The 21,104-nt window shown below is 48.9% G+C and overlaps 1 protein-coding gene across 1 annotated transcript in view; it reads right to left on the bottom strand.

Moving 5' to 3' along the window:
• Nucleotides 1-21,104, bottom strand: part of TG (thyroglobulin) — a 237,052-nt gene that overhangs the window by 37,135 nt on the left and 178,813 nt on the right. Inside the window, exons 42-43 of the mRNA XM_006079344.4 lie at nucleotides 3,968-4,132; nucleotides 2,351-2,518 (exon numbers count right to left, since the gene is read on the bottom strand). Coding sequence (XP_006079406.4) covers nucleotides 2,351-2,518; nucleotides 3,968-4,132 — 333 coding nt within the window. The remainder of the gene's footprint in view (nucleotides 1-2,350; nucleotides 2,519-3,967; nucleotides 4,133-21,104) is intronic.

The following is a 21,104-nucleotide window of genomic DNA, read 5'->3' as shown; positions in this document are numbered from 1 at the left end:
TCCCCCGGTTCCAGTGGATGGATGGCTTTTCCACCAGGAGTTGGGGGTGTCTAGGAATTTGCTGCCGGGGCCTGCTTCCGCCTGTCTAGGATGCTCCCTAGGCTCCCAGGAATGCAGTTCTTCCCCTCTCCCTAAGGTTGGAGATGGGCTAGGATGTATTTTCAGTGCATGGTCCAAAGACTTAGAGCTTAGAGGATAGAATATCTTCTGCACAAAGCTTCCCGTGTCCTCCCCTGCCGGGTCATGTGAAATGAGGAACTGCATGGAAGGGACTCCAGGGACGATGCGCAGGTCTTTCCAACCTGCCCGTGCTGTAGGGCATCGTTTCCCGCATGGAGTATGTGGAGCGTGCAGCAAGAGAGGACATTCATTTCTTTCTCATGCTTTAAAACGTTTTGTTTTTGTGACTCTTTTATAACAATTGATATAGGACTATGCATGTATACTATTTATACTCAAATGACTAAGCTTACTACTTTTTAACTGATGACAGACTTGATCAAAAGTAATTTGAAGAGCCACCGCTTTAAAGAAAAGCCCAGGGCTAGTGGTGGAGAGTGGCCTTGTTTCAGCGTTTCCTCAGTGAAACCGTCAGTCTGGTTCATAACCAAGTTGCAGACCCTTAAAATAAAGGGCTGAGTCATAGATGGGTGCTTGGCAGAAAAACGTAGAGATGGATCAGAGGCAAAATTCCTTCTCCACGGCTGTGAGCCAACCAATGGAAGCTGATAGTGACTCAGCTGTGCTGTATGCCACCTCCCAATACACACACACACACACACAGCTCTCTGTTTATACACATATACATAGTATTGTTGTTCAGTCGCTAAGTCATGTCCGACTGCAGCCCCAAGGACTATAGCATGCTAGTCTCCATGGGGTTCTCCAGACAAGAATCCTAGAGTAGGTAGCCATTTCCTTCTCCAGGGGATCTTCTTGGACCAGGGATTGAATCCATATCGCCTGCATTGGCAGGCGGATTCTTTACCACTGAGCCACCAGAGAAGCCCATACATACCTGTATAGGCACACATATATGCATATATGTTATAGATAATGTGAACATATGTATGTTAGTAATGTTCATAATACTAAATTCATAGTATTATGAAAATTCTTTTTCACACAGATGCACCTCCTGAGATAGTCCACATTAATTGTTTGCTGTTTATTCTTTCACATAGAAATATATACAATTATACACACTTACATATTTACAGATATACACTGTTTTTTTAAATATACGAATACTACCTTAATTTCACACTCCTCTGGGTTCTGACTTTTGTTTTCCATTCAACAACATATCACAGGCATCCTCAAGATGGGAGAGATGGACCTGGTTCATTCTTCTTACCATCTACATTATATATATCCAATAGTTCGTGTGTATCTTCATTCAGTTAACCATTTCCCTGTTCATGGATATTTGAGTTGCTTCCAATGTTTTGCTATAACAATTAATGCTGTGACTAATACCTTTATATATTAACATATCTCATCTCAAAATGGTAGTTTGCATTTTTTTTTTCTTTTGCTCTAAGATAGATTCCCCCACAGGAGGTAGATTACCCACGGGAATAGAATAATCCAAAGGATGAGAGATCCCATTTGGTTGTGTTAATGATCCTTATTTGCTGTTATCAATTCCAATGATACTGCCTTATATAGAGTCAAACTGAGCCAACATTGAGTGTCTGTCCTCTGTGTGTGTCATGAGCTGGGACCACCATCCCAGGTTGACAACCTAGAGGGCCATCAGGAACAGCTGGACAGGGAGAGGGGGGTGGGCCAGGGGCCAGTGTGCCCGACCCCTTCCCAGGGGTGGCCACATCCTAGTGAGGAGTGATGGCCTCTCTGGTCTGAGCAGGAAGCATATGCTCAGGCAGATAGATGACCCTACGAGTCCCTCACACTCTGCTGTGTCTCCAAAAAGCCACCACAAGGCTCGCGTTTGGGCTTCCCTGCCAGACTGCCTTCATCCACCCGCCTCTCCTCCTAGGCTCCATGGGACAGGCATCCTTCGTGGGTACAAGTGGTATGCACAGCTGGAACCCTGAAGCTACAGAGCTCTTGAGTCAGCCTTGCTGACGGTTTCCCACTGTGATTCATACATTCACAGATGTAGTTTCTGGATGTGTCTGTGTCTGTGTTGCTCACAGCACAGCAGGTGTCTTATTTCTGAACCCCACCCCCACTACCATCTCCTAAATTCTTTACAGAGCTTTTGTACATGTAGTTTTCCAGCGACTGTCCTGAAAATAACAAGCAAGCAAGTCCATGACTCTTGACCAAGGTCTTGTTTAGGTCCAGAGTCACTGGGCCACACCCCAAGGCCCCTCCTGCCTACCTTCACAGCCTTGGCTCTGTTGATGAGCCCGTCATCCTGAGAACTTCCGATGAGCAGATCCACCTTGACCCGTGGGGCCCTCTGCAGTGCTCGGGCTGGGGCCTCTCGGAGGTACTGACCGTCGACCACTGGACCCCAGTAGTGGAAAGGACCACTCACAGCCAGCAGCTGCATCAGGTGCAAAGGGGTGTCATGGTTTATATAGACTTCATCCTCAAAAACTGATACTGAAATAGCCAGTTGTATTGCTTCACCGGGGGTTTCCCAGGTGGCTCAGTGGTAAAGAACCCCGCCTGCTAATGCAGGAGATGCAGGAGATGAGGGTTCAACGCCTGGGTAGAGAAGATCCCCTTGAGAAGGAAAGAGCAACCCACTCCAGTATTTTTGCCTAAAAAATCCCATGGACAATGGAGCCTGGCAGGCTATAGTTCAGAGGGTCACAAAGAGTCAGACACGACTTAGCCACTGAGCACAACATAGTTGCTTCGCTTAATCAAGTCTTAACCATAATGAGTACCAATGCTGGCTATTCACCCAAAGCTCTACTGGGAAATAGAGTAACGTGGCCAGAACAGCAAGCAGACAGGACACCAGGCCACAGTGCCGGGGTCAGGATGGTGAGTCTTACTCAGAGCAGTGACTAGTCCCTAGGGGAGCATCCCAGAACCTCCCACCGAGGTGACAACAGATCCACTGGGAGGAAGGGTAAGCCTGAGCCTGTAAGGGATATTGATCGTGGTGGTGGCCAAAGGCAGGACATGACAGGGGAAATTCATCAGCTTTAGTCACAGTCTGATTAGCCCATATTTGGAGGAGCTGAGGATAAGACCTGCTCCAGGTCCATGAGTCCAGGCCGGCTGAGGAAGGGATGAAAGCCTCAGATCAGATGACAAGTTATTCTTTCTAGAGTCCCCTTTGTCAATATCAGGGCCATGCAGGGAGCCTGGGGGCTGTAGCACCATCTTTATACATTGGAGAAGAAGCACGCAGCTGCCATGTCTAAGGGGCGTGTGGCCTCGCTGCACTGCAGCCCTGCCCACAGTACTCAGTACATGTTACTGTGACCTGACCAGCTGACACCACGATCCCAGCAAGACCCTTTACAGATGTCACTTCATCTTCTCTACTCTGTAAGAGTCTCGTTATTAACCCCATTCTGCGTGCATGCTCGTGTCTGAGTCTTTGGGACCCCATGGACTGTAGCCCACCAGGCTCTTCTGTCTATGGAATTCCCCAGGCAAGAATACTGGAGTGGGTTGCCATTTCCTCCTCTAAAGGAATCTTCCCAACCCAGGGATCAAACCCAGGTCTCCTGGGTCTCCTGCATTGGCAGGTGGGTTCTTTACCACTGAGTCACCTGGGAAACCCTATTATCCCCATAGCACAGACAAAATCTGATGCACAGAGACCAGTCGATCCTCAGGACCCGAGTTTGGTCCATGACGTACTGCAGCCCAGGCACAGCTCAGGGAGGCGGTGGGGCGGTCAGGGAATATGCATTCGGCCCCAGCTGGTCACCAGCCTACTGCGTGGCCTTGGGTGGGTCCTGTCTCCTTTCTGGCCTGGTTTCCATTTGTAAAAGATCCCTCCATCCCCAACTCACACACGAGTGCCCACCTTGGTCTGGGCATCATTGAGGATGCTGGCTGGCTCCTGGCGGAGGCAGGACACCATTTCTTGGACAGACGAGCTGGGGCAGCCAACCTCCTTTGCCAAAGCAGCTGCCTGTTGCCGAGCCCTCTCTGGCCTGATGACCACAGCAGGGGAGAGTGCAGAGCCACCCTGGAAGAGAGAGCAGACTCAGAGACTGAAGTCTAGATCATCTCCCCTGCCCTGCTAGCCCAGAGACCCCAGGGCTGCATTAGGGCTCTGCGTCCTTCTTCCAGGTGTGGGAGTCCCAGGACCCTTCCCTCGAGTGCCCACAGGCGTCTGGGAGGTCAGGGCTGATCAATATCACATCAACATGCTGTGTGGTCTTGAATGAGTCTCTCTGGGCCTCAGGTTTCTCACCTGTGAAGTGAGGGCAGTAGACAGAGTGATCTTCAGTCCTGACTATGAACTAAGGTTGTGCATGTGTGTGTGTGTGTGTGTGTGTGTGAGTCATGCAGTCCAGTTCTTTGCGATCCCATGGACTGTAGCCCACCAGGTTCCTCTGTTCATGAAATTCTCCAGGCAAGAACACTGGAGTGGGTTGCTGTGCCCTTCTCCAGGGGATCTTCCCAACCGAGGGATGGAAGCCGGGTCTCCTGCATTGCAGGCAGATTCTTTACCATCTGAGTCACCAGGGAAGCCCAAACTAAGGTTGCATATTGAGGCAAAGAGTTGATGGTGGTTGAGCAGGGACAAAAATCAGAAGTGTCCTCTGAGAAGAGGACTCCACAAAAGGTGGGTATATCCCACCAACGCCTCCTGAGGATTTCTTAAATAGCAAGCTTTCCTGGCTTGGTTAAGATAGAGTCAGACTTTAAAATAGATGCCCACCTAGAAGGTGATGGAAACACAGTCATCGTGAAATAAATTGTATTGGCAGTCATTGTAAGTCTCCGTAAAATCTTTAGGGCTCTGGGAGCATTTTCTAAGAAGGCAGGTGTGGTTGCTAGGTCCTGGGCAGTGGGTCTCTGAGCCTGGACAGTTGGTGGGACTGGATCTTCCGCCCCGGGTAGAAGAGTTTAGCTGAGCAGGGTAGGATCCTGGGGCCTGTCCTCTGTGGGTCACCCCTCCCTCCAGCTCCGACATAGGCTGGGGCCCCCACGGAATCCGAGACAGCCAGGGCGGGACTGCTGGCGTCACCACCATTTCTCACAATGCTGCCCCTAACAACAGTACACAACGGCCATTGACTGGGGACTTCAGTTAACTTGAGTTAATCTTGTTTTGTCTCATTGGGTCCTCACAATAGCTGTGTACCTTAGCAGCTGTTACTCTCTCCATTTGATAAACATGGTAATAAAGAAACAGGGAAATGAGCAACTTAGCCAAGCACAACAATCTTATCAGAGGCGGAAACAGCCTGTGGCTTCAGACAGTCAGGCTTCAGCGCGTACTGTGCTCAGGACCCCAGGAAGAAAGCAGAAGGGTCTAGATCAATTCCTGGGTTGGGAAGATCCTCTGGAGAAGGGAATGGCTACCTACTCCAGTATTCTTGCCTGGAGAATTCTATGGACAGAGGAGCCTGGCAGGCTACAGTCCATGGGGTCATAGAGAGTTGGACATGACTGAGCACGCACCCACACAATTGACTTAAGCCTCACAATCATCCCATGAGGCAGGGGGAATTATCACCCGATTTTGTAGATGAGGGGGGTTAAGGCACAGAGGGGCTCTGTGGGTCTCCAGTCAAAGACTTGCTCTGAGCTTCAGCATCTGTTAACCAGGGCAAGTCCTAACTCCAGGCTTAAGCAGTAATACAAGAAAAACACCAACCAACCCAGGGCCTGGTGGCAGTGAATAGGTTCACGATGGTTGAACCCTCACCATCATGGAGGGGTCGAGTCCCTGGGCCCTTGGGTTTGTTTCCAATGATGAAGACCACCGCAGATGCTCAGTCTTAAGGGAAAACACACACACACTAACACACTAAAGATATTCAAGGTCAAAGCCCCATGTTCTAAATTACACACTGAGCCGCCAGAGTGCAGGAGGCCGAGGTGGGCTGGTTTGACCCACGGGTAGGCTGTGAGGAGACGTGGGTTTCAGGAGGGAGCCCTCTAATGTGTTCTACACTTTCTACAGATATAAAAAGCCAGAGTCCCTGATACGGTGAGGAAGTGGTTAACAGCGTGGGTTACACTAATATTGCAAGATGCCTCAGAGAACGTTTTTCTCTGCAAGGACTTTGTCTTAATCGATCTTTCTGAAGGAAACCATGTTCTTCATGGAAAATCGGTGGTTAAACAAGCCAACTGCCGGCTCAGCCCTCACTTTGAAGCACTTGGTTGAAGACAGAGAACTGCGGGTGGGAGGAGGGGTGGTACGCAGAGTTGTGCAGAGAGAGGGGGCTTCGGGGGCAGAAGAACCGGGTTCAAACCCCAACCTTGCCGCTCACGGATGAAGTGACCTTGGGCCAGTGAGTGGCCCCGGGCCTCGGTTTCCTCATCTGTAATGCGGACGATGGGCCAACTTCACAGCCACTATGAGGATGCCCAGAGAAGGGGCAGCATCCTCCCCACGGAAGGCAGAGAGGTCTCCGCTGCTGTGGGCACCACGGGGCTCCGCGGACCCGGGACTGGAGTGAGTTCTCTCCAGCCCACCCTGTCACCCCAGCCAGCCATCCGCAACTCTGGGCCCAGACTTTATCTAAATCTGACCTAGCTATCGAGTGGCAATGAGTTTCCGCTTTTTTTTTCTTTTTAACTTTAAAAATAGCACAGGGCAAAAACCACAAGTGTTGACCACTGCTTCTTCGTTCTGGAGCCTCCAAACATGGGAAGGTATCTTGACCTCAGTCAGCCACAACGGTCGATTCAGAGTCAGGACTTGCCCTTGGGTGAGCGCAGGCACAGACCACATGGTCAAATGGAGAGGCACCTCACGATATAGTCATACACACACATGCACACAAAGACACACACACACACACACTTACCAACATACATTCTCACACAGAGACACAGATAGAAAGACACACGCAGACACACTCAGGAACACACAGGCACTCAGCTACACACACAGACAGACTCTTGACTGGGACACCTCAGTGAACCCCTCACAGGCCTTCCCCAGAAAGCAACAAGGACAAACGTGCCATCCTGGGAGGGCCTGGGGGCCCTTCCTTTCTTTGGGGGGTGAGGAGGGGGCTCTGGGTGGCAGATGAGCCCTCCCGGAGGTGCAGGCTCCTCTCACTGCCTCCCTCACCCTTCTCTGCCCACCCCCCACTGTGCATTTCTCATCCGTGAGGTCGGGGGTGGTGGGGGTCTGGTGGTGATGATCACTCGTGAAGAGAGAGGGGGTGGATGGGAAGCTGGGTGCCCGCTGGGGGCACAGTGTGGAATCAAGGAGTTAATTCATGCTGAGACCTTGTGAAGGCGCCCTGCAGGGAGACGTAACAAGGACGGTGGCAATTCTCATTTAAACAGCACTCACTATGTGTCACACGCTCCAGGACGCTGTGCCATAAAGGTTGATTTACTCTCAAAGAGCAACCCTGCAAGGTCGGGGGGGCGGCGGGGACCGGGTTATCTGAGCCTTACAGGTAATGAAACTCAGGGCGGAGATCAAGCCACTTGCCCTGTGTGTCACGGCTGGAGAGGGACAGCACCGGGATTCCAACCTTCGCAACCTGCTCTAACCTTGTGCGTCCTCTGTCTTATGCCTCTGGTCGCCACCCTTTCCATCCTTGTGTGAATGTGAGGCCAAAGCAAAGTGGAAAGGCAGGGCTCCGGGATTTAGGCCCACCAGGGTTTTGACCCCAGCTCTGCCTGTGGCCATCTTGCCAATTCCCTTTGTCATGTTGGGCTTCCAGCTCCTGATCTGAAAAATGGGGCTATTTATATGAACATTCACAGAGCTGGTATGTGGATTACATAAAATAATGGAAGCCAACTACTTAACATGGAATTATCATTCAGTAAAGTTAGTTGTAATGATCATGGTGGGTATTGTTATCCATGTGTTTAACTCCTACAATTTGATTTATTCTCAAGTCACTCAAGCCTGCAGTTGCACACCAAGTGACAGGTAGCAAGTCCCTTGTGATCTCTGTCCTGCAATTCTGCTCCAGCTCACTTCCTGCTTGTTGAAAATATGGACTGTATCCAGCAGGATACACCTATTAGTGGCCTCAACATGGGGCTCTCTATCATCAAGGTTAAGAGAACAAGCAGAAATTCATGTGCTTTCAAAGATCAGAGTGGGAAGAGATTTCTGGGCATGAGAGTAGTCCAGAGGAAGCTGCTCAGATGTAGGACTTGAGTGGGCTTTGATGGGAGGAAGTGATTAGAGAAAAGGAAAGAGGGCAGGTGGCCACTCTTGAGGGAGTAGGCAGGGATGGCAGGTGAATCCAGGGGTCTGATCACCCCAAGCAGCTAAGGGAATGGGAGCTAGTTTCAGGAATCTCAGAATCCCCAGATTAGGACTTCAGTCAGTTCAGTCACTCAGTCATGTCTGACTCTGTACCCCCAAGGACTGCAGCATGCCAGGCTTCCCTGTCCATCACCAACTCCCAGAGCTTGCTCAAACTCATGTCCATAGAGTCAGTGATGCCATCCAACCATCTCATCCTCTGTCACCCCCTTCTCCTCCTGCCTTCACTGTTTCCCAGCATCAGGGTCTTTTCCAATGAGTCAGTTCTTCCCATCAGGTGACCAAAGTATTGGAGTTTCAGCTTCAGCATCAGTCCTTCTAATGAATATTCAGAACTGATTTCCTTTAGGGTTGACTGGTTGGATCTCCTTGCAGTCCAAGGGACTCTCAAGAGTCTTCTCCAACACTGCAGTTCAAAAGCATCGATTCTTCAACTCAGCCTTCTTTATGGTCCAACTCTCACATCCATACACGACTACTTGAAAAACCATAGCTTTGGCTAGACAGACTTTTGTGGGCAAAGTAACATCTCTGCTTTTTAATATACTGTCTAGGTTGGTCATAGCTTTAAGATTAGGACTTAGAACTCAGAAACACAGGTACTAAATGAGTTATCCAGCAACTGTGTAAGTGAATGGATGGATGAATCAATGGATGGATTAGTTAATTCTCCTGAGTAAGAGAGGCATGTGCACTGAGAGGTAGTGAGGAACAAATGTGAGAGAGCTTTAAATTCAGCCTAGGCAAGATAAGCAATTAGAAAGCAGTAAACCCCGGGACACAGGCAGGTATCCCACAGGCAACAAGGAGTTAGTAAAGGCTTCTGAACGGGGTATGACAGAAGGTATTTTAGGAATATTCTTTTTATTTATTTTTGTCATTTATTTTTGCATCTCAGTGCTGAAAATGGTGCATAGTACTCAGTAGCCCCTCAGCAAATGAGCATCAAAGCCTCTGGAAGATGAAAAATTCTGATGGCAGAGGCTGGGACGGGTATTCCCTTACCACCAGAACCTAGCACAAAGCTTGGTGCACAGCAGGCCTTCACTAAAGATCGGTAGGCAGAATGGAACTCAAGTGAATGGCTGGATGGTTGACTGACAGCTGCGTGGGATGAACAGGAGAGGTCCTGTTTGAAGCAGGGATTAACACAGAGGCTTGTGTGGGTGGAGGAGAGAGGGGTGAGGCATGAACCAGAATATCACTGCCATTGCTGTGCATTGGACCCTCTCCTGGGAACGGACCCAAACCTGGAAACTTGCCACCAGAACATCATAGACTGTTTGGGTTTATTGTTACTGTTTGGTCATGTCCAACTCTTTTGTGATGCCATAGACTATAGCCCACCAGGCTCCTCTGTTCATGGGATTTCCCAGGCAAGAATACTGGAATGGGTTGCCATTTTCTTCCCAACCCAGGGATCAAACTCGAATCTCCTGCATTGCAGGCAGATTCTTTTTACCACTGAGCCACCTGTGAAGCCCCCTAGCTGGACTGGGGGACATCACTGAGGCAGACAACTCAGAGATAACTCTGCAAACTAAAGCAAGAGATAGACTTCAAAAAAAAAAATCTTCTGTATGTGCAAGTTAATATTAATATTGCTTTTAATCTTTTCTACACTGAAATCATCTTCTTTTCTTGATCCCTAACAGCATGAGTTTCACTCTGATTTGTAACTCTTTGATTCTGGCAAAATTTCAGTCAAAGGGATGATAATTAACACAACTTTCATCTGGAGACCCTAGTCTTTGGGGCATCGGAGAACGCTGCCCCCTTCCTCTGCTTCTTCGGAATCAGCAGTTCTTGGTATTAGTTGGTGGGAGCCCAGGGAATTCGGATGAAGGAAAAAGGGAGTATCTTAACCCTTGTTGGAGAACTAAATGGCAACCCACTCCAGAACTCTTTCCTAGAGAATTTCATGGACAGAGGAGCCTGGTAGACTACAACCGAGGGGGTCGCAAAGAGTCAGACACGAGTTAGGAACTCACATACATAGCCCTTGTTAGTGTCCTTTGAATATCAGACAAAATGATGCCCTTGAAGCATCTTAACACCAACTGCAGGGATGAATTATAGCCTAGGAGAGCTCGTGAAAGACAAAGCTCTGTGAGTGCTGCTTCTTTTGTGGAGAAATGCGTGTGCACAGAATACGTCGCCTCTCCAAGCCTCAGTGACCTCCACTATAAAGCACTGGCCTCACAGTCTTGCTGCCAGAGGTATCAAGCGTGCTGCGTGGGGGACTCAGCGTGGGGCCGCTGCAGGGCAAGGGAACGGCCCACTGGCTCTCCTGCTGTTCCTCTTAGGACTATGGGTCTTCCCAGTAGGACACACCAGCCTTTCACTGACTAATTCTGAATTGCCATGGCCTTTAAAACTTTGAGTACAACTTCCAGTGTGGAAAAACTGGGGGAGCAATTTGTGAATCAGGGCCGATGGCAAGAATCAACCTGCAGGAAAAGCAAGCAGCCCAGTTCCTCTGAGGAGCAAGGAACTGAAAGGAGACCTGGCTTCCCGGCCAGTCTGCTTCCTCCCTGCCATAGGACCCCTGCTGGGTCCTCCTCACCCTCTCTTCCCCTTCCATCTCTCCACCTTTAAAGTATACAACTTTTAAAGGGAGGTGGAAGAGAAGGAACATTTTATAAAGTAACTTCTAAGAGCCAGGTCATTCCTGCACATTTTCTCATGTGATCCTAGCAACAGCCCTGTATGGATTACTATCCCCACTTTACAGATGGAGAGACTGAGGCCCAGGTGGGCAAGTACTTTGTTCAAGGTCTTGGGACTGAAAGCAGCAGAGCCAGGGTTATAAATCTTGCACTGTCTCCCCTACACCGTCCTACCTACTGGCAGAGACAACAAGAGCTCAGCCCATCACATTCCTGCTTTCCACTACACTCAGTAGTGGCTGATGGGCGGTGATTTGTAAACAAGACGTTTGCAAGGTGGTCAGGACAGAGAGAGGAAAGGCGGGGAGAGCCTGGCTTCACCGGCTGCAGGAGTGCCAAATGGGAAACAGTCTCACAGGCCGGCTTGTAAAGGCCCCTCCCTTGTCGTGACCTCATTAAGTCTGCGGCATGGAAAAGCCACCCTGAGACCGACCAGAACCCACCCCGGGTCCCTGTGATGTGCATTTACAAGTGTCCCACATTCCGTTTTATATAGAGTGTTTGCTCAGACCATCTCAACACTCCAACCCATCTGACGAAGTAGGAAGAACCAATATCATTTTAAAAGGAAATACATTACTTATTTAATCACTCTTTTTGTACATTCCCTACCTCATTCCAAAAAGAAATTGGGATATACTCAGGAAAGAATGTCAACAAAGTTTAGTAAACTGTTTGTACAGGTGAAGGAGGTTAAGAAGCCAGATTTTCTGGCCCCAAGATGCTGTGGTTTTCCCAGGCTTCCATGCTGCTGTGATGGAGGGCAGGTGTCCTGTGAAGTCCACGGGCATCCTGACTCCCTCATCTCCCCATTGCCTATCACTCCACCAGGCTCTTTGGATAGTCCAACTTTATCAGTTCCCAGAGTCCCCTATTAATTCAAGATGAGGGACTGATGAGTGATTTTTTGGACTTTTTATAGTTTTAAAAATATTCTAACTTTTCTCCAAAGAATTTTGTAACATTTAATTAGAACAAATTTTAATTGCATTTAAAAGAGTAATTCCTTACTAAAATATAACCTGACTCTTGTTGAGAGGAAAGCAGGTATAGCCACTGATCTGTGGACAAGTGGCAAGGTCAAAACCACGTAAGAACACTTGGCAAGGGGAATAAAGCTGGGGCAGAAGGAAGACCACGGTGGGCAGAGGGAGGTGGTCCTGACTGATGGCTGTGGTCCTCAGAACAAGCCTCAGCCTCATCACATCCCAGGTTTGCCAGAATGGCAATCCTCTTCACACCTAGAAAAAGGCCAGCGTGTATTGCTCTACAGCCATCAGCGCCACCTCGGTTTTGCTGTTTAGTCGCTCAGTCGTGTCTGACTCCTTGAGACCCCTTGCGGTGCTCCTCTGTCCATGGGGCTTCCTAGGCAAGAATACTGAAATGGGTTTACCATTTCCTCCTCCAGAGGATCTTTCCAACCCAGGGATTGAACCCACATCTCCTGCACTGCAGGTGGATTTTTTGACCACTGAACTAGCAGGGAAACCCAATTTGTCACCTCTGTTTAAAGGTAAAAGAGCAACTTTTGCAATTTTAAAGCAAAAATAGCACAGAAATCTATGGTAGAAAATAAATATGAGCAAAACAATGGAAACTTAGAGTAAATACAATTTTCTGAGTCAAGGAGCAATGAGTGTGAGATATTGTTAGCCTCTCAGCATGTCCCGTGTGTGTGTGTGTGTGTGTGTGTGTGTGTGTGTGTGTGTGTCTGGGTCTATTTGTATATTTATATGTAGGGAATAAATTAGATCATACTGATTTTGAACTTGTCTTTTTCACCTCTCGGTCCATTGCGCATATCCTTCTGTGCTGGTACCTAGCCATTTATGAGACTTTCTAATGTCAACAGTGCATCAGGTATTTAGGCTGTTAGGGAGAGAGTCATGGACAGGTTAGGAGCGCCTGCAGGTCACACTTGAATGCAAAGCACAGCTCTGATTGGTACTTTTTGATCTGGACTCTTCCTTCATCTGCAAGAAGGAGTATAATGATGCTGATAGCTTCTCTAGAAGACCTCAGACAGGATAACTGACTTGCCCCAAATCATCTACTGTTACCGAGTTGGATTCAGGATGCTTTTCTTCAAAGCCATCGCGTCACCTGGCCCTGCTATGCCGAAGGGAGCAGGGGACCAGGCTACTGTCTGCTCTCAACCTCCCTTCTCCTGACATCTCTGGCAAACGCTCCTTCCCACCTGGCTCGGTTACAAATCGCCTCTGCTACCTGTGGATGTGCTGTGTGGAGGCCCTGCCCAGGCATCCGCTGGGGGCGGCCTTCCCGGGGTGGGGCGCCTCCCAGGCACTTGGTCAGCCTTGGCTTTGCCCCTTTAGAACCATGCTCGCTCTCCTGTCATGCTTGTCTTCCATGCTCTTGGAAACTTGACAAAATGCCTTTTTTCCCCCCATCTGTCAGGAGCATTACACCCAACGGCCTCTGTCACCTTCTGCCTGTCAGAAACCATTTAAACGCTTGGCACTCGAAACATACTCTGTCCCAGGCTAAGCTTTCACCCTTTAAAAGGGACGCCCTGACTCCTGGCCGAGGCAACGGCCACCTTCTGATTTCAAAGGGAATGGAAAGGCAGGCTCCTGAAGCTCCCCCTCTGTTCTCAACGAGCAGTTCACACACACATGCAGTAGGGAAGTGTCGCCTTTGAAAAGTAATTTCCAAATTACAACTTGTAAAAGTGCCTAGGTGCCTGGATGTTTCTGTCCAGCCATTGCTCCCGTGGCTCTGTTTCAGGGACCGGCTGATTTAGAATGAATGCCTAGGACAGCTGGGACTGTATGGAGGAGAGGGCAAATCTTAGAGGAGGTTGGCCTGGGCTTTCCCACATTCCTACGCTTTGGCTTTGAACAGATTAGTCACTTCTTCAAGACTCAGTTCCCTCAGCCTTACAGTCTTGCTGCCAGAGATATAGGAAGTAAGGAGTGTGAGAACTCAGCACAGGGCCGTGTGCAGAGCAAACGCCCCACTGGCTCCCACTCCTTCAATTCCTCTTAGTTCTCTGGGTCCTCCCAGTGGGACACACCAGCCCTTCACTGAATAATTATACATTGTCATGCTTTTAAAAAATTTGTAAAGCAAAACCAGTGTAGAGAAGTGGTAATAACACAGACTAAGCAAAAAGAAAGACTTGCATTCGAGCCTCTGCTCTTAGTGGCCTTGTCTTATTGGGCAAATCAGTTAACTTTACCCTATCCATTTTGTGAAGCTGGAATTTTATTTTACTTTTTAATCTTCTCCCCATGTGCTGCACAGTGGGTTCTTGTTGGTTATCCATTCTAAATATAGCAGTGTATACATGTCCATCCTAAAGAAAGAAAGAAAAGTGAAGTCGCTCAGTCGTGTCCAACTTTTTGCAACCCCATGGACTGTAGCCTACTAGGTTCCTCCGTCCATGGGATTTTCCAGGCAAGAGTACTGGAGTGGGTTGCTATTTCCTTCTCCAGGGGATCTTCCATACCCAGGGATCGAAGCCGGGTCTCCCGCATTGCAGGCTGACGCTTTACCATCTGAGCCACCAGGGAAGTCACACATGTCCATCCTAAACTGTCTAACTATTCCTTTCTCCCAGCCTTTCCCCTGGTGACCATAAGTTCGCCTAGCCTGTGAGTCTCTTTCTGTTTTGTAAGTTCATTTGTATCAATTCTTTTTAGATTCCACCTATAAAGGATGTCATACGGCATTTCTCCTTCTCTGACTTACTTTACTCAGTACTACAATCTCTAGGCCCATCCATGTTGCTACAGATGGCGCTGTTTCATTCTCTTTAATGGCTGAGTAATAGTCCGTTGTGTCTTCTTTATGCCTTCTTCTGTTGATGGGCCTTTAGGCTGTCCCCATGTCTTGGTTTCTGTAGACATGGTTACTCGGTTACTTGGTTCATACTGTAGTGAACACGGGGGTGAAGGTACCCTTTCACATCATGGTTTTCTCTGAATATATGCCCAGGAGTGGGACTGCAGGGTCATATGGTAGGTCTATTTTTAGCTCTATGTTTGAGGAACTTCCTTACTATTCTCCACAGCAGCTGTTCCAATTTACATAGTTGGGGATTTTATTCATCCCTCTGTTTGGTTATATGGATCAGTATACAGAGATGAACTGGTGGCAGATTTGGGGGTGGGGGGGTTAGCCAGCTCTTGCCCAGGGCTATATTCCCAGATCTAATATCAAGGTGGAAAGACGGAAGAGTGAGGGGCACGGAGGGAATTTCTGGCCCAGAGGAAGCTGGCCTGGAACTGAAGCCTGGCTGCCCCACAGGAGAGACTGAGTGGTCTGTTTTCTCTATAAGTGTGGCTCTGCAGTCAGCCATGGCTGACTGTTTGAAGTATGCCACCAAATGTGAGCATCTAGAAGATAGTAGGGGGCTTCCCAAGTGGCTCAGCAGTAAAGAACCCACCTGTCAAAGCAGGAGATGTGGGCTGGGTCCCTGGGTCAGGAAGTTCCCCTGGAGAAGGAAATGGCAACCCACTTTGGTATTCTTGCCTGGGAAACCCCACACACAGAGGAGCCTGGTGGGCCACAGTCCATGGGGTTGCAAAAGAGCCGGACACAACTTAGTGACTAAACAACAAGAAGAAGACGGTAAGGCCCGGCCCAGTCATCTGGGAGTGAGAAAGCCTTGTCTGGTAACTGGTTTCCTCCCCGTCACCTGTGATCACATCCCTCTGTCCATCTCCTCCTCCTTTCCTTCCTGGACTAGGTGGCACTGACCAGCTCCTGGGGAGAAAGGGCTCCCCAGGCTACCCTGGAGAAGAGCAGTGTGTGTGTAAGTTCTGAGACTCTGGTGGGTGTGGATGGTCTTGTGTGTGCAGAAGGGGAACTGGCTGGGGGACAGGGCGGCCTCTCAGGGAACAGTGTCACCAGCAAGGGTGACCGGGGCCACACGGACATGACCGGGGATGCCTCTGTCAGAGGGAGCAGAACAGAGAGGAGGGACGTGGCCCAGCTCTGGTTAGACATCCCTGGAGGGGGCACCTTGGAAAGAGGCTGGACCGGGAGACAGGGCACTGACCCAGAAGGCCTTCCTGGGTGCCCAGCACAAAGATACAGGTGAGGGGGCCACCCTGGGGAGATCAGTCACGGGTGCCGGAGTCAGGTTCTGGGCTGGAGGCCCTGTGCTAGCCACAGCGGTGGGGAGGCGGGAGGGGCCCCCACCGGAAGTGGACGGTGGAGGGCTCCCACCTCACGTCCAGACCACAGAGGTGGCATGGAACGCCTGAGGGCAAGCCGTCTGCGCATCCAGCTGGACTGAACCCCGTGGCCCTGGGCTGTCCTGGCAGCTGTCCTTCAGTCTTGAGCCTCACACCCGCGCCCTCCCGCACTTGGCCTGTGTGTTCAGCAGGGCCCTGCATTCTCCACGGCTCACTTCCTTATCCTGTATTAGCTCCAGCTAATGGGTGTGCGGTCTGAGCTTAGCCCCTCCCTGTAACAAGGGTAGCCCTCGCAGGCCCTGGGCCCATCACTCTGCCAGACCCCTCCCCAAACTCCGCCGTATGACAAGCCCAGGGGACTCTTGCTAAGGTGCTGATGCATCAGTATGAACTAAAAAGGCCTGCTTCCAAGCCCCACCCCAGCTGAGCTCCTGGAACCCATGTCGCGTCATTTGCAACAACACAATCCCCTTCAAATTTGTCAGGGAAAAACAAATATACATTTTTATATGGTGTAGAAAAAGAATGGACAGAGCTTGAGCTTTGGGATTGGAGAAATCTCATTGAATCTTAAACTGACAACTTGGTAAGTGGTTCTACTACCTGGATTTCAGTTTCTCCACCTGTAAAATGGGTACATAATAGTGTCTCAAGGTACAATATCGAGAGCATGGACCATGAGTTCATTATTAGTACACATACAAGGCCAGTATCTCCTCCTCCTACAAGCTGTGTGTACTTGAAAGAAAAGTGAAAGTGAAGTTGCTCAGTCGTGTCCGACTCTTTGCGACCCCGTGGACTGTAGCCCACCAGGCTCCTCTGTCCATGGGATTCTCCAGCCAAGAATACTGGAGTGTGTTGCCATTTCCTTCTCCAGGGGATCTTCCCGACCAGGGATCGAACCCAGCTCTCCCGCATTACAGCAGACGCAGGCAGATGCTTTAACCTCTGAGCCACCAGAGAAGTACTTAGGAAAGCTATTTAAATGCCCTGTGCCTCAGTTTCCTCAAGTGTAAAATGAGGGTAAGAAGAATATTTCACTAGATTGTTGAGATGAATTGATGAGGTAAAAGGTAATGTGCTTACATGGGTTAGGTTTCCAATAAATGGTAGCCAATATTAAAATCAGAATTGATATTTCAAAGAGCTCTAGCAAGAATTAAATGAAATAACAGGTTTGAAAAAAATTTCAGAACCTGTATAGCACTGTCAGAGATCAGTTATTATGATTTATAATATTATTGCTGCTGCTACTGCTAAGTCACTTCAGTCGTGTCCGACTCTGTGCTACCCCATAGATGGCAGCCCACCAGGCTCCCCCGTCCCTGGGATTCTCCAGGCAAGAACACTGGAGTGGGTTGCCATTTCCTTCTCCAATGCATGAAAGTGAAAAGTGAAAGTGAAGTCGCTCAGTCTCAAACTCAAATTTAAAAAATAGCCAAATCTTTTCCAATCTAAAGAAAGCTTTGGGGATTGCAGTTCTGTATTGGCCAAGGATATTTTAAGCAGCTGGGCTTGTCTATCTTCTGTCCCTGCTTGGCGGCCCCGTGCTGCTGGGTGTAATTAGTCGTGGCTCTGTGGGTGATGAAGTAAAGGCTGGCTGACAATTTCACACCTATCCAGTGGCTTGGAAACGGATGACACCATTCTAAATTGCATTAAGGCCAGTTTTGAGCTTGTTCTTCAGATGACAACCACGGAATCATGTTTTGAGTGGAAAGCCTATCTCATAGAAGTATTAAGGCATCATAAAATGAGAGAGAAGTTATTAGCAAGGGAACTTTAATAAAAGCCATCATCATGCTATGAGAGATGGTAACCTCATTTTGTGCTGTTAAAGCATATTTTGAGGTGTTTGGACAAGTTTAATTGTGATTATTGTTTATGAGATGAAAATACAGGGGTGAAGCAATGAAGAGGCCTGACTCGGCTCACGTTCGAGAGCTAATTGCAGAGGTCTTATCTTTAATGTTCATCCAGCTCTTCCTATAAACTCTGGGACACAGCCAGCTCTGCTATCAGAAGCTAGTTCTTCACCAGAATAACTTCATGGGCTTCTTTGAGCATTTGCTGTATGCAAGATGCTGCATGGAATTTGAAGATGATTAAGGCCTAGAGTAGGAAATGGCAAACCCACTCCAGTATTCTTGCCTGGAGAATGTCATGGACAGAGGAGCCTTTCAGGCTGAAGTCCATGGAGTCACAAAGAATCAGACATGACTGAACACACACCCAAGAAGGCCTGAAGAAAGTTTGTGATCTACAGGAAGGGGGGTTTCTTTGTCTTTCTGAGTTTTTTTGTTTTAAATTCTCACTCTCCCTGTCCCACCCTCCAATTCTCCATCCGTTCTGCCCCTTCTTCCTCCTAGCAAATATTTGATGGTTACTCTGGCCATGCAAGGTGCTAATGCTAGGTGTCAATCATTGACAAAACAGGAAGCCGCCTGGCCTTCGTGGAACTTAACAGTTTTCGGAAGATAGACCAACATAGAGGTGGGAAAGGGGAGGTATTAAAGAAAAGCTTGAAGAACTTACCTTCAAAGGGCCTGATACCACCTGATGCCACCATGTACCAAATCTTATTTCTCTTGGTAAGACTGCCTCTTGCCTTTGTCCCAAGTGAAATCCACAAGGATCTCTGCATCCTTCCTGGTTCAACTATACATTTGAACCAAGGAAAGATAACCTGTGATGTCTCAAAACTCCTTGTTAATAATCCTCTTTGTTTAGAAATGATATTTGTCTGCCTCTTTATGTTTCTATTAGAGTCTTGATCTCCCAGAGACAATCCATTGGTACACAGGAAGAAATTTCCAGAATATTTACCTATAAATATCATTTAGGTAGTCTTATTCTTTTAAAACATGTTTATATCTATAATGTATATTTTAGTACAGTCATCTGTGAATATAATTAATGACTGTGTATATAAAAGATGTGTATATTAAAAATGTGCACATATAGGGAATGCTTACTCAAACTCACTCAAAACTTTGTCTTACTGTCATGATCAACAAGTTCAGAGACGAGAACACTTGCACTCGAGAACAGGAAGAGGCCCTTTTCTCAATGGACTGAAGGAAACAGTCGAATGAGGATGCCCCCATGCACCATAGCGTCTGCTCCGCTGGTGGGAATAAAAGCGACCAGCAAACTTCTTGCTTCTAGGACAGTCACAGGGCGTTCTGGCAAAAGGCTCCACTACAGACAGATGGCACCGCTTTTTCATCCCTCCTCCCCACCAGGGCCACACGGCAGGAGCCAGGCTGGGGAACAGGCTGTTCAGACAGCTGAGGAACCTCACTTTAGGACAGAGGACAAGAGCAGGCAGGGGAGAGGGCTTACCCCACTGCATAGGGTAAAGGGAACATGAGTCCTTCCACCAGGCTCTAAGTCTCTAAGAGGAAAGGATCAAGCCTTGGCTGGCCCGGACTGGAGACTCACTCCTGATTCTGGCAGATCCTAGAATGAGGGGAACAGCAGGAGTAAATTCAGGGACAGAGCCAGCAGAGCCTGCCAGGCAGTAGGAGAAAGTGGAAGTCACTGAGATGGCAGGTCGGAGCAGTGAGGACCAGGGAGGAAGCCACACGAAGGCCACACACAGTGAGGGCAGCGGGGGTGGAAGGCTGGGGCAGAGCTGGGCTGAGACTGAACTGACCCGAGTGGGTCAGCTCCTCAGCCTGTTCCAGGAGCACCAAGAGGGAAGAAGGGATCACAGGCAGCGGGAGGACCGACATGTGGCCGATAATGACGTCACTTCCAACTCCAGACAAGATGCAACTTATCATCCCACAAATAGAGAAAAAACATGAAGGGACCAATGGAATGTCCTGGCCAGCACTGCCAAATGTGTAGCCTTAGTGGACTCCGCTCATGTTCAAGGTTGAACTGAACATCACCCGCGTCCATCAAGGCTCAGGGCCACTGCAACATTTTGAACCATTTCCTTTAGCTTCCCTCATCACAGAACCCCCACTGTGCTCCCCTCTCATCGTGGTTCATTCCTGGTCCCTGTTTGCTGACCTCTTGGATGGCAGGACATGAGTCCCAGTCACCCTGGTGCCCCCTGAGCTTAGCCTCATGGTTGGCATGAAGCTAATAGTTACTCAATACAATATTCATTTAAATAAAGAAATACCTGTTAGATCTAGAAAAGAAAAGAGTTTGCATCTTCATGCATCTACAGGAAGTTAGTAGGGAAAACAAAATTGCAATGTTGCGAAGACTGAAATTGGGGCCCCTTTCAGAGAGCTTCCCGAGCTTTGGGAACCCACTGTCGCTAAGGGGGATGCAAAGGGGACGAGTTGAGCAACCGCAGAAGAGAACAGCTTGGGTGAATCAACGCATTTGTGCAACTCCTCAGAGTGGAGAAGCTTCAATGCAAACAGAGCTTCTGCTTTTTTTTTTTTTCCCCCTGAAAACACTGCCAGCTCCAAGAGGCACCCCCCAGAGAAACACAAAGATTCTGAGGCTACACATTCAGGTGCCCTTCTAGCTGGACAATTCAGCTCATCCACATGGACCATTTACCCAGCTCGGGAGATAGTTCAAGAAACATGAACAGCTCCCAACTCTCAGGAAACAATAGGGTCTGATATCTCCCAGATGATTTTCAAGGTTAGCTCATCATCCCTCCTGGGAGGTGAAGAGTCAATTCACAGCCCAGGCGCTTTTTGTTCAGAAAGCAGATCCATCACTTCCATTTACTTGTTCATCTGATGCATGGGTGTGGTGCATCTGTTTGGGGGGCAGGCTTGGTGCTGGGCTCATGGTCTGTGTTAGACCTGCCTGCTCGCCCCAGCTTATGCTCCACTTTGAAAGGAAAGAGGCGGAGGCATATTCCGTGGTTCCCATGTCCCCACCCCACCCCACCCCCGCCCCCGCCATACACCTTGCACTATG

The sequence above is a fragment of the Bubalus bubalis genome, chromosome 15 (genome assembly GCF_019923935.1).
Source record: "Bubalus bubalis isolate 160015118507 breed Murrah chromosome 15, NDDB_SH_1, whole genome shotgun sequence".
NCBI lineage: Eukaryota > Metazoa > Chordata > Mammalia > Artiodactyla > Bovidae > Bubalus > Bubalus bubalis.
The sequence above is the reverse complement of the archived record's forward strand: the minus strand, read 5'-3'. Positions and strand labels throughout refer to the sequence as shown.